The sequence below is a fragment of the Streptopelia decaocto genome, assembly GCF_964273445.1.
Source record: "Streptopelia decaocto genome assembly, chromosome: 4".
Lineage (NCBI taxonomy): Eukaryota > Metazoa > Chordata > Aves > Columbiformes > Columbidae > Streptopelia > Streptopelia decaocto.
The window spans coordinates 20,839,908-20,852,583 of record NC_138658.1 but is presented as its reverse complement, the minus strand read 5'-3'; the positions used below and the strand labels follow the sequence as shown (position 1 = coordinate 20,852,583).

At 40.3% G+C, this 12,676-nt stretch overlaps 1 protein-coding gene across 1 annotated transcript in view; it reads right to left on the bottom strand.

The window, feature by feature from the left end:
- The window catches only part of HHIP (hedgehog interacting protein), a gene marked incomplete at both ends in the record, with an annotated part of 69,244 nt that extends 56,988 nt beyond the window's left edge, over window positions 1-12,256 (bottom strand). Inside the window, 2 exons of the mRNA XM_082050773.1 lie at window positions 4,478-4,673; window positions 11,990-12,256. Of these exons, the coding sequence (XP_081906899.1) occupies window positions 4,478-4,673; window positions 11,990-12,256 (463 nt within the window). The remainder of the gene's footprint in view (window positions 1-4,477; window positions 4,674-11,989) is intronic.
- Window positions 12,257-12,676: the final 420 nt, after the last annotated feature.

Here is a 12,676-nt window from a genome sequence, read left to right as displayed (position 1 = left end):
GGCCCCTGACAAGTGCCCTAAGCACTGAAATTGTTTGGAGAAAAAAAAAAGAAAAGATCATTTTTTGCAGTCTGAATTTGTTCAAATCCAGCTCTGTCACTGTCCTTTATGAGAACTCTGCCTAATAAGGACTGCAACGTTTGCTCCTGTGTGAATTTGTGTACTTCTTTATTTTAAAAGACTTATACATATCATTACAAATTTCTTCCCAACTGTGTATGTGTTGACAGAGCAGTGCCCATGTTAACAAAGAAAACTGAAATTACAAAGGAAGATTAAACATTAAGAGTTATACATGTCCGATTTTGTACAGGCTTGCATTTCAATGCTTTTAAAACTTTATGTCTTCCTAACAAGAATCAAACTACAGACTTTTCAGTTAAGGCATTTATAGTGAAGGCTTTCTGTGTTTGCCTTTTTAAAACACTGTGGGAATAAGTTGCAGGATTTCAAGCCTTTTCAGAGGAAAACTTCTGCTCTCAGTTGATCCTCAGCTCCTTTCTCCACTCCAGTTCTTCCTCACACTCTGTCTTGCTTCCTAACCTACATTCACCATATTCCACTTCACTGGATTCCCTGCATATGCATCACCCTTCTCTGTGATATACAGCTCAAATGTTGTGGTAGCATTTGTCCTGGTCTGTACAGCATGTCAAGTTACTATTCACTCCCTTCCTTGTTTGCACCTCACACAGCATGGAATATCATCCACTCATCTGAGGAGATCTACATGGCCTTAGAGAACGTCTGGAGATCAGGCTCATCTGCTTTATTCCTGCTATTATTGACTATTATTCAGTATTGTGTGAACAGCATTTGCCTGTGTTTTTTTTGGTTGTTGTTTTTTTTTTTGTTTGTTTGTTTGTTTTTCTGGTTTGCACTTTTGCCAGCTAGATGTGAATTTGTTCACAAAAACCACATTCTCCTATCTTTTCTCAACTGTTAGTGAAAACTGAATCAAAGAGGTGATTCCAGACTTTGTCAAAACGTAGTAAGTTTGGTGGTAGCTCACATCACTTGCTACAGTTTTTGAAGTGACTAGCAGCCCTCTTCTTACATGCATTGCATGTACCTGCACACAAGCAACGCCAGGGTTAATCCCCTTGATGCTCTTGTTAGCAGGAGCAACATTGTGAGCCACTACTATTTTTCTGCAGGTTGACTATAGTGACTGCTACTATTAGTTGACGACATGAGCATTTCTGCAAGTGTTGCGTGGATTGCAGAATTTCTTAGATTTCCAGTGTTTTGGGCTGGGGTGCCTTTGTTTGGAGTTAAAAAATTCGTATCGGGCATCTGTTCTGGTAATGCCTGGATTTAGATCTGGGGCTGGATCTAATTCACCCACAATCATCTGGAACCCATTTCTTCAAATGAAAATTATGAGGAGCACATAGTTCAAAACTTGTCGGATGTCCTTGGATGGCAGAACACACCGTGGCTGAGGCAGAGGTTTGTTCCTTAGAATGTGTCACTTTCACTGGCATGGATCAAGTTTCTGCTCATGCCTAAAAGGAGAACCAACCGTGCCTTTCTTTACTAGCCCTATTCGTAATAAATATTAGACAGCCTTCTCTTATGACGTTGGAAAACTTAAAATTTTTATTGTTAGAAGATACTTCATTAAGCCACTTGACTCCAGTGTCCTCATCAGTAATCACTTCAACTGAGGCTCACAATAAAAATCAGATGAGAATTAATGAGAACAGTCACCTGAGATGAAGCAGGGAAGTTGTAACCTCATAGGCTTTGTGAAACATTACACCCTCCCGCATTAACATATTCATACTATCCTAACAGCTGTTGTTCTTATTCCGTTTGAATAAAGAATTGGGTCCACCTTTTCTTTGGATATTCCTAAAAAAGTCAAAGGAAGTTCGGCTACAGTCATAATTGGTGGGCAAACTGCTATCTTCAAAAGAGTTAAGCAAGGATCTGCTGGAGTTTTCATCTTTGCAAAATGAGACAGAACAACAAATGCATTTCTGGAGCTAACTCATCAAAAAAGCTCATGTATAATTTCTCAGTTGTCTTGGTTAATAAGTAGTGCTAAAATTTCAATTCCAGAAAAGATGCTTGCTATCTTAAAAGGCTAATAGTATATCTCATTTGTGCAGGACTTAAGGGATAACATTATTTTTGTAGTCAGCAATTTCCTTAAACTCCTTTGTATTGGTGTTCAGAAACAATTAGCACTCCTTAATAGAAAATGAGTAATTATTTGACTTTTTAACAAATGCACGGTGAATCATTGCCAGAGACCTTGGGTTCCGGGGGCTGTTAATTTCCAACTCTTTTTCTAATCCTCCAGGCTAAACTAGAAACACAGCTTCCAAATTTTATATTTTTTTCTTTCTTTTACAGGAAAAATGTTATGGATATATGGGTCTCACAAGTAAAATAGAAAACCCAAATAAGTTGTTATTTTAATTATTTATATTTTAGAGTGTGTAAGAATATTAAAGTATATTGCAGTCCTATGGCCCATCTTCTCAAAAAGAGGAACCTGAATCTTAATGGAAACCTTCAGGAAATACTAGTATAAGGTATCAAGAAACATATGTACCAGTCAAGTCACCAAATTAACCCTGTTGGTGGATGTAAGTATACAACAACTTTCTGTTAGTACAACCCACTTTCAGAACAAGTATTTAGAACAATTATTAGCATCTGATTGATGTAGGAAAAATCCTAGTTTAACTGGGGCTGAAGTATGTAAGCTCTTTTCCTGCAAAGCACAGTGCTCTGTCCAGTGCTAAGTTATGCTTTCATCTGGTTATCTTTCAAGGCAACCTGGGTGGTCACACAAAGCACTTGACATCTTGATGCACTTCAGCAGTTTTACATATACACAAACTTTGTAGAAAAATAAATTTGTCATTCGTCACCACATATGTTGATCTGAGGAGTGAGGTTCCTGTGGCTACAGCTCCTGTGCTGCTCAGCCCTTTCTCATTCTCTCTCCCTCCCTCCGCCTCCTCCTTATTTCTCCCTTCTCCTTCTTTCACTTTTCCCAATTAAACAAATTGTTTCCTCAGAAACACACAGAATTTCACAGAACAGCTATGAGGGATTTGCTCTGCAGAATAAACGAATCATTTGCACTAGCTACAAACTCATGTCAAAAAAAGCCTTTGTGCTGACTTCTTATATGGGCCAAACATTTAGAATATCTAATCTGTTATCGCTGTTCAGCAGGCAGTCTTGGCAACTGTGATGTATTCTGCTTTGCTTTGGGGAATGTGATAAAGAGCAAGAAACAGCTGGTTTAAGAAAGCCTTAGAAACATCTCTTAGTTTATAAAGACAATAATAATATTTTCATATTTGAACGGGTTGAGATACATGTTAAACCACAGTAAAGGGAAAAAGTAAGTCAATACAAAATGTTTTCTCAAGTCACTAAAAGAACGCTGCAAGAAATCCCTGTGCTCTTGGGATTTCAGAGAAAACAAGTACACACTGTACACACGCAATTAAAAAACCCTCCTCCAAATCTCATCCACTTAAACTGTCCCGTTGACTCAAATATGTTTATATTATATTACAAAGCTGTGTTCATATGTCAGAAATGACTATTCACAAATTCATTTTTCATATCTGTTATCAACTCCTTTTTCCAGTCTCTGCTGCTAGCAAAAAGAAAAAAAATCTTAACCAGTTTAATTATTTTCTCCTGTGTGGCATTATTTGTAAGTAGTGTTTGGACAGGGAAAAAAGCATAGTTTAAAAGTGACAGTCTTAAACATATAAATAATTTACTATTGAGAATACCAAAGATGTTATTTAACATAATAGTGTATTAAGACAGTATTTCTAGAAGAACCATCATCTGTGGTTATTTTGTTGATATAGTTACAAGTGATAGCACACATTTGGTGACTGCCTTAGACAACACAGGTCAAATTCTGGTTTTGGTTTTGTCCAACTAACTCTACTGACTACAGTGAGGAAGTGTTAGTTTAGTTAAGAATTTGGTTGTTAACAGCATATTGGAAGCGATTCAAAGATCACAGAAGTCTATCAAATAGCTCCCTTTGATTTCAATGGGCTTTAAACTCTGTGGAAAAAACATCAGTTTCTAGGGTAACAAAACCAGAAAAAAAACAATCTACAACAAACAGCCAGCATCCTTTTCATCTTGCATTTTAAAGCTATCTATTGTTTAGAATAGCCTTTTGGATGGCCATCTACTTGTTTATATGATTTGAAGAACACGCTAATATTTTAGCAAAGGTAATAGTTTCAGGTGCCTTTGGCAACAATCCCATCTTTCATGGAGAGTTTAATAGGAGGGTGGCAAGAAAGTGCAAATATTTGCCTCACTACATAAGATCCACTGTGAAGATGCTGAGGTATGCTGTCTTTGCATGGGCAAAATCCCCTGGATATCAATGGGGATATCTCCTGATCGCTCAGGCAATATCAACAGTTCAAACCACACATCCTTTAGACCCGTATTTTGTTATAGGTTTTACCTGGTATGTGACCTCTGCAAGTATAATAGAATTCTTTACAATAGTCTCTGCACAGGTAGGGAAGAGTTAGTTCTCGTTCAGGTGTTTCCCCTTTCTCAGCTGAGTGGAATAGATTCTGAGCGTGAGGTGAGCAGTGTGCACATTTGATTTCCTCCAGTAGCTTCGCACATTCTGTGTTGTTGGTAACAGAAAGTATCTGCAAGCCACAAACCAGAGACAAATAAACATATAACCTGTTTCCCCATCTTATAAAAAAAAAAAGATTGCATGATCTAATGTAATAAATAACGCTAACAGAACCAATACAGTTAGTATAAGTGCATCATGTTTCATATCACCATTCTGGAAGTGCAAAAATTATTGGCATGAAATGTGCAATATGTCATTCGTACAGTGAGATTTTAAGTGCTTGCTTCTCTTTCTCAGATAAGAATCGTGGTACTCAAGTTATTTTATGGACTCAAGCCTGCAATCTCTTAATCACATAGCCAACCTCTGAACTCAAGGGGTCATTTATACAAGGAAGAACTACAGCAGCGGGACTTCTGCCCACTTCTCTTACATGAAATACTTAAAACCCTAACTTGTAAGGTGACCTATTCAAGTATTTAGAGACTAAAAATTAAAATACTCCCATAAAAATGCATCAGGAAAACCATATATCTAGGTATTTGTTAAATAGATGTTATCTTGAACAATACCACAGTCCGGCTACTGAAATGACTGCTGTGGGGTTCAGCAGGTGCCTTGGATTTTTCATGCTTGAAATGCTGCTCTGCTTTTTGCTCTCTCTAATGCAAACTGCTTGGAGGTGGGAAAAGTTGTATGTTTTCAGGCACTTCTTTTTATAAGTGGAATTCACCCGTAACATCTTGTTTGTCTCAATATTGAAACTGTAACTTTGTCCTGAAAAAAAAAGCGTATATTATGCATAGTACTTGAAGAAGCACTAAACCACGATTGATGATCTGTTTAAGTAAACGCAGGAGCCTAAGGAGCACAATGTCATCAAATCGTGAAAAATAATGGAAAACAGCATAGTCGTCTTTATTAGTCTTTGAATGCAGTGCACTTTGTTAATCTATTGTTAACCACATGGATTGTTTTTTGATCATTCATCCCGATGGTGGCTAATGGGAAATGTGTTCTCAGTTGAGAGGGACTGAATCTGATCCAAAGCAAATACAAAGTTCAGGTTCTTTCTGCTATTTGTTTAATGCAGTTATAAACAAAGACCATAAGGCACTTATATTGAGAAATATTAACGTGGTAAATATTTGTATTCTGTAAAACTTGTAAATAGTTGTAAATAGCACATTTGATAATACTGACACAGGTTTGCTATAGTTCATATCTCTGAGTTGATTTGTAAGAAGACTTTCCAATGTCATTCTCTTGCAATGTAACATGGATGGGAATTATTGAAATTACTTTTGATAAAATAAGTTACTTAATGCATTAAGACTCTTGATATGTTTGGGTATGCTGTCTCATAGCTCAATTCTCTTCTAGGATGCAGTACTCTGAGAATACAGTTCTGAACTCAGCATTTTATTTACAGATCATAATTACATAAACATCAATACTTCAGAGAAGTGCACTCCCTGTTGTTTTAAACAGATATGTATTCAAAATATTACATAATATATGGCCTGCACACTTACACAAAATCCTATTTAAAGGAACCTTAATTGAAAAGGCAAACTCTTTCCAGGAAAATTTAGTCTTACGTATTGTCAAAAAGCCATCTGAAATGTGTACTGAAGTTTAGTGGTGTAAGTTGGACCACTGATTAGAACACCATTTGGCCTCTACTCATATTCTGGAAGAGCTGCCATTGCCTTCAAAAAGAGGTTCTCCAGATTTACCAGGATCACTAAATACATTAAATGTTCTGTTCTTTAAACTATCTATTCTCAGATTATCCTTGGCTTCATAGCACCTGCAGTTAAGTAATGTGTCTAACATCTGCCACATATGGTTTATTATCTCTCTTGAGAGCTTCCTTGGGAATCTGATTGTCTCACATCTTCGTCTCACATCTTTTTTTGGAAAGGGTTTGTTTGTTTGTTTGTTTTCTTTTCCTTTTAAATCTTGGAGACAGTAATCAATTAATTGCATGTTACATGTATGACAAAAGGTTTGCATTGGCCCTGAATTATTTGGGGAATTCTTTGCACAGCACCAGTCCCTTCTCTCCTGAAAACACTTAGATTCTTTTTGCTAGATTGCTCATTTGGGCCATAGGAGCAGAACTGTTAACCTTAGTCTCATTTCTTGAGCTTCAGATGTGGTTCAGATCTAGGAAAAAAATGCCTTGAAGACAAGAACTACAAATATAATGATAACTGAAATAAAATACAACCAAAATACATAATAACTAAAACTTTGAACTGACTTATTACTGCGTAGCATAGACATGAGGAAGAAATTTTTTTACAATGAGGGTGGTGAAACAGTGGCCCAGGTTGCCCAGAGAGGTGGTAGATGCCCCATCCCTGGAAACATTCCAGGCCAGGCTGGACAGGGCTCTGAGCAACCTGATCTGGTTGAAGATGTCCCTGCTCATGGCAGGGGGGTTGGACTAGATGACCTTTGAAGGTCCCTTCCATCCCAAATTATTCTATGATTGCAATCCAGGTAGTAGAGAATAGGCTTTATATGCTTGCAGTAATCCACACTGCTGAGGCAACCTTCTGCATTAGCTGGACTTTCTTAAGGGGTGATGGCATCCTGACCTTGCTACCTTGCATTGCTAAGGCTCAGATGGGAAGTGGCCTGTATAATTCAGTCAAGTCATTGTCTGCCAAAAAGAACAAAGTCTGAAGCCAGTAGAGGATAACTGAAAGCACTATCCATAAGTGCCACTTATTAAGAACATTATGTCACCGAGTAGCTGGGAGGTCTCCTAAAGTAGGGATGAAATTACCTTTTTTGGTGCTTCTACCAAAGGAAAGTGCACCATGACTACAGACTGTGCAAAGTGCTTGCCTGCATCCAGTGGTATCACCTGCTTTGCAAAAGTCTCAGATGTTGCCATCAGGAACATCTGATCTCGGGCAGTAGACTTTCTTGTGGTAGCAGTGTGATGGTGTGTTTGGAAGTACAAGTAAACACTAGGTATTACTAGGCAAATATTCAGTGTGTTTATTGAATTACCTACACAGTGATGCAGATAGAAAACTGCACTTCTACTGGAAGACTCCAGAATGCATTGCGAACAGGGGAAAAAAACAACCAAACAAAAAAACCCCACACCAAACAGGATAGAAAAGCTAATTTACTGTTTCTTGTGGAAAATGTAATTGACATTGCCTGGTGATACAGGAGAAGCAATGCTTGCCAACATTTCAGTCCTCAAAGTTAAGACAAAAGGATCCTAATCCCCCTGAGCAGCTGCTATCCAGGAATTAACCACAGGAATTCACCCCCTCATGTCATTTCTGGAATGAATCTTGGTCATATAATAGCTAATCGGAAGATTAAGGAATGAGAGTCAATCAATTATCTGAAAATCAAGTACAATGTTATTTAACTTTTAGAATGCTCAAGCAAAATAGGGTGGTAACATTTGCTCTGTGTGAGGTCTGATGTGTAACTCTGTCCTGGCTAGGAGATAGGACAACTGTTCTGTTCTAAATTTCAGTAAATTGATAATGTATTTATCCTGGAGTATATCAAACCAGTTCTAAGGAACAGCTGAAATACTTATTTGAATTAAGCTTTTTCTGTTGGATCTCTACTTTGAGAATGACCTTAAAGTTGACAATGGCTTTAGACTTTTGGACAAATGTAAACTAATTTCCTGCTTCAATTTTTAAAGTCGTATGTGAAACCATCAAACTGCAGTGGTTAAACTAACTGTGCTCTGGAAAATATGTAAAACTTTCAAACATTTATTGCAACATGCCTAATAATGATCATGCCTTCTGCTGACTAATTTACAACATCTGTAAGATGATCCTTTAATCTCTAGCCACATGTAAGTAAAATGCGTAGACTAAAGGTAAAATAAATCCTGGAATGCACAGGAAAGGATAGCATACTCAGTTGGTTCATCAATAAAAAGAATAGTGCAAAGAACAAGCAACAGCAGAAGACACAATAGACAGAAATTCTTTACATTGAATATTGTCATCTATTTTGTGTACCCTGTCATATCTACTTTGAGAAAGTCAGTATAGATTTGATGTCAACAGAAAAACAAAACAAAAAAACACCACAGTGAAATAAGTTATTTCTTTAAGCTGTATTTGACATACAAGCGTTTATGTCTAAAAATCATATGCTTATGAGATTGTTCAGCTGTTGGGTTGAACATATGCTTCTTCTGTATTATAGTGCTGGATTATGTCATTAAAGAGTTCAGTTTCAATTTTAGGGTAATATGTAAATAGATCATTGTACTAAGGCAGCTGTTAAAGGGACCCCAAGATGAGTTATTTGTTTAGTTGGATGTGTTCAACAATAGCCTTTGTTCGTGAAAGAGCCAGAGCAAACAAATGATTGTAAAAGGGCACACTTGAAAACAATTACTTTTCACCCATTCCTTGACAGCCTTGGCTGTGAAACCATCCAAGGTAGAGAGGACTTCTTTGCCTGTCAGGTTGTAATCAAACTTTTAGAAAACCTGATATTGCAATGTTTGACTGGGATGTAGTAGCCCTTCATAAACAAGGGGACAGTGCAGAAAAGTAGAAGACAAAGAGTTAAATGTCAACAACAGTATTCAAAAATCTGACTTGAGCTACTGCAATGCTGAATCTGCTCATTATAGTAGCTCCATTTCCCAAAACTGCAGGCAATGGTGGTGATTTCATTAGAAACACAGATCAATAATTTGGTCAAAAATTCTCAAAGACCCAGCATCTTAGCTGAACTGTTATACAAATGTCTACTGAGCATGCTCAACTCTTTTTTTTTTTTTTCTTTTTTGTTTTTTTTTTTTTCCCAAGAAGCTAGTGCTCAGATTTCTGTTAATGTCATAGCCACTCCATCCTGTAGATATATGATGGAGTACAACATTCTAAAAAGCTGGTTTTGGAATGGTAGTAGAACACAGTTTAAAAAAATGTCCTTTTTGAAAAATTCTGTTCAAATGTATTCCATAATAGGCTGCTTGACTTTTACGGAATGACCACCTCATTCTCTCAAGTATAAATGACATATATTTTGTCTTTTTTTTCTACACACATATTGATATGATAAAGCAGATTTGCGAGTCTCATAAATGTTAATCTTTGGTGAAAAACAGTCTGATTTTAAAACCTTGTAAATGGTATTCCTGAAAAAGTGTATTTTATCTGAATATATTTAAACAAAAAACAACAGGTTAAACAGCTCAGAAATAGCTACTGTGGCATATATGGTCAATATCTCACATTTATATCAGGTGTTTAGTACCATTAGAAAGAAAAGACAAACAAAACATACAACAACAACAAATGGAATTAAAAGATATTTTCAAGGAATAGTAAGAAGAGAATACACTCTTCAGCTGCCTGGAGATTGAAAACTAACCAAAATTCAACTTCCAATTTACTGCATTGAGCCAGTTACTACAAGGGTCTCCAAGCATTGAATAATCTCAGTACCATATATGCCACTGAGCCATTGCACACAGGGTGAATTAAGGACATATTTTCCCGTCCATATTCTTTTTTTTTTTTTTTTTTTTTTTTTTTTCCCCAGCTAGATCTTTCAGGTTATGTGTGTGTGGTTAGTTTATAGTTTAATTCAGTTATTACACAGGAGCTTAATGACACTGTCTCTAGACAACATGAAGAAATATATCTGCCTTGAATCTCAAACTGCTGCTGCATATGGTATGAATAAAGAGAGATCTGCAGCTGAAAACCTGCAGTAAGACAGTTCTCACTCATCTGGGAATAGAGGGGGAAGGACAAATGCTCCCTCAAAAGGCATGAACATTTGGACAGAGCTGGGGACTGAAGGAGAATGATGTTCTCCAGTTTCACCCATTAGTGAACCAACTAACAAACACAATGGTGTTGTTGTTATTCTTTTGCCATAAGCAACAGGACTCTGTGTGTGGGCAGCAGTTTAGTGGGGAGGAGGAGAAGTCGACCCCTTTTTGTCCTATTGATTTTTTCCTATTTGCATGACTTGAGCAAATTAAATGATGCAATATGGCTTTTTGTTACAAAACAAAGTGAGAGATACCACCCAGACACATATGTTGATTCGTAGAAGCTGTTTACATGAGAATGGAGTGAAATCTACCGTGAACTGAGCATAAAAATTCGATTCAGGCTGGGTATTTTTTTTTTTATTATGCTTGGGCCAGCAAGAGTGAAACACAAGTTTTCCAAGAGTCTCTCAGACCTTGACAGCTACAGAGTTTTAACTAAGGAATTCTTAATTAAACCTAAACCAGGATGAAAAAAAAAAACAAAAACAAAAACAAAACAACAACAAAAAAACCCCAACCAAACCAAAAAACACCTGATTGTTCATTTCACGTGCAGTGATTCTTAATGACATTATTCAGCAACTTCCCTGCCTGTGCGTACCCTGGATGCCACACTGGTCATCACAGCAGAGCTTATCGAACGCGGTCCTGCAGGGTTAGGTACCAACGCGTTTGAAAATCTAAGCAACGGGCTGATTAACAGGCTTTAACTTGCTAAAGGATGCAGAGAACTGACAGTTTTTAAGAAACCGGTGAGGAGAGGAGGTGCTTCACATGGCCGCAGTTTGAAATTGGGCAGGGGCGCTGCCAGGTAACGTTGAAAGGAGGAATAGCTCAGAGCACCTTGTGTGAGACATCGGTCATTAGCCACAACTGTTAGACCAGGGTCCTAAAACGGAAACTTCGTGGGTCTTTTGCAGGTGATAGACGTACTCGTGAGTAACACAAGGGCCCGAGGAGGGTGGAGATCATAAAGTTTTGCAACACCGGCACCATCTGCTCTCCAAAAACCTTCCTGACTAAACACGTGGAGCAAACCGGACAAGATAGCTCACCCCAGAAAAATAAACAGGAAAGCACGGCCGGGGGACGGTCCAGCTGCCCTGCTGCCCGTGCCGGGGCGGGAGCCAAAGCCCGTCCAGCGCCTCCACCTTTCCCCGAAGCCGCGCCCGGGCAGCGGTACCTGCGGGCGGCCCGGCCCCGCTGCACCGGCCCCACCGCGGCGCCCCGGGACGGGACCGCAGCCACCGCCAGGAACTCCGGCGCTGCGGACAAAAAGTAACTTCCACGCACGGCTGTCGGCTGGCAAAGCGCTCTCCCCGCCGAGCGCCCGTCCCCTCCAGGGCAGCAGATCTGCAGCCGGGCTCCCCGCGACTCCCGAGGAAATAAATCAGCACCAGTGTCATGTTTCTGTTTCGCCCTCACCTCCCAGGCAGAAACGGTCGCCCCCCCCGCCGCCGCATCCCACCGCACAGGAACGCAGCAGGTTAGCGGCTGGTGCGCGGGCTCCGCGAGGAAACAAAACAAAACAAAACAAAAAACCTCCCCCCAAACACCAAAGCAGCCTCAGAGGTGCCTACCTTCGCCTCGGCGTGCAGCAGCCCCTGCGCGTCAGTGCGGGAGCAGCAGGACAGGCGGGGGTAGAGGCCGCGGCACATCGCCTCCCCGCCGCCCGGGGCCTCCGGGGACAGCACCCGCCGGTCCCGCTTCTTCAGCCGCCTCGGCGGGGTCCCGTTGAGGCACCTTCTCCTCCGGGCGCCGCTCTCCCCAAACTTGGCATCCCCCTCGAAGAAGCACAGAACCACGGCCACCAGCAGCAGCTTAAACGGCAGCATCTTGAGCATCATGCCTGAGGGAGCGTGTGAATGCACCCAAAAAAGGGGGGGGTGGGAGGAGAAGGAGGGGAATCCCACTGACTTTTCTTTGCACTTCGGATCAGGAAACCACCTCCCTCTCCCAGAAGGGGAAAGTCTGGAGGAGAATAATAACAGTAGCAATTAAAAAGCCTAAGGAGGAAAAGCACTTCGGTCACCCCCGCTTCCAAAGAGGCGGACGCGAAAAGGCAGGAGCGGGGGAACAGCCCCCGAGCCCCCAGCTCGGCGGCTCGGCGGGAGGATGCTCGGAGCCGGCGAAGTTGTGCAAGTGGCACAGGTTTAACAGCTCCCGCTGCCGCGCCGAGGCGCCGAGGCTCGGGGCGGGCCGGGCAGCGGGCGGCGGCAGCAGCAGCAGCAGCCCTTCACTTGTCGTCCCATAGGAAGGGTGTCCCC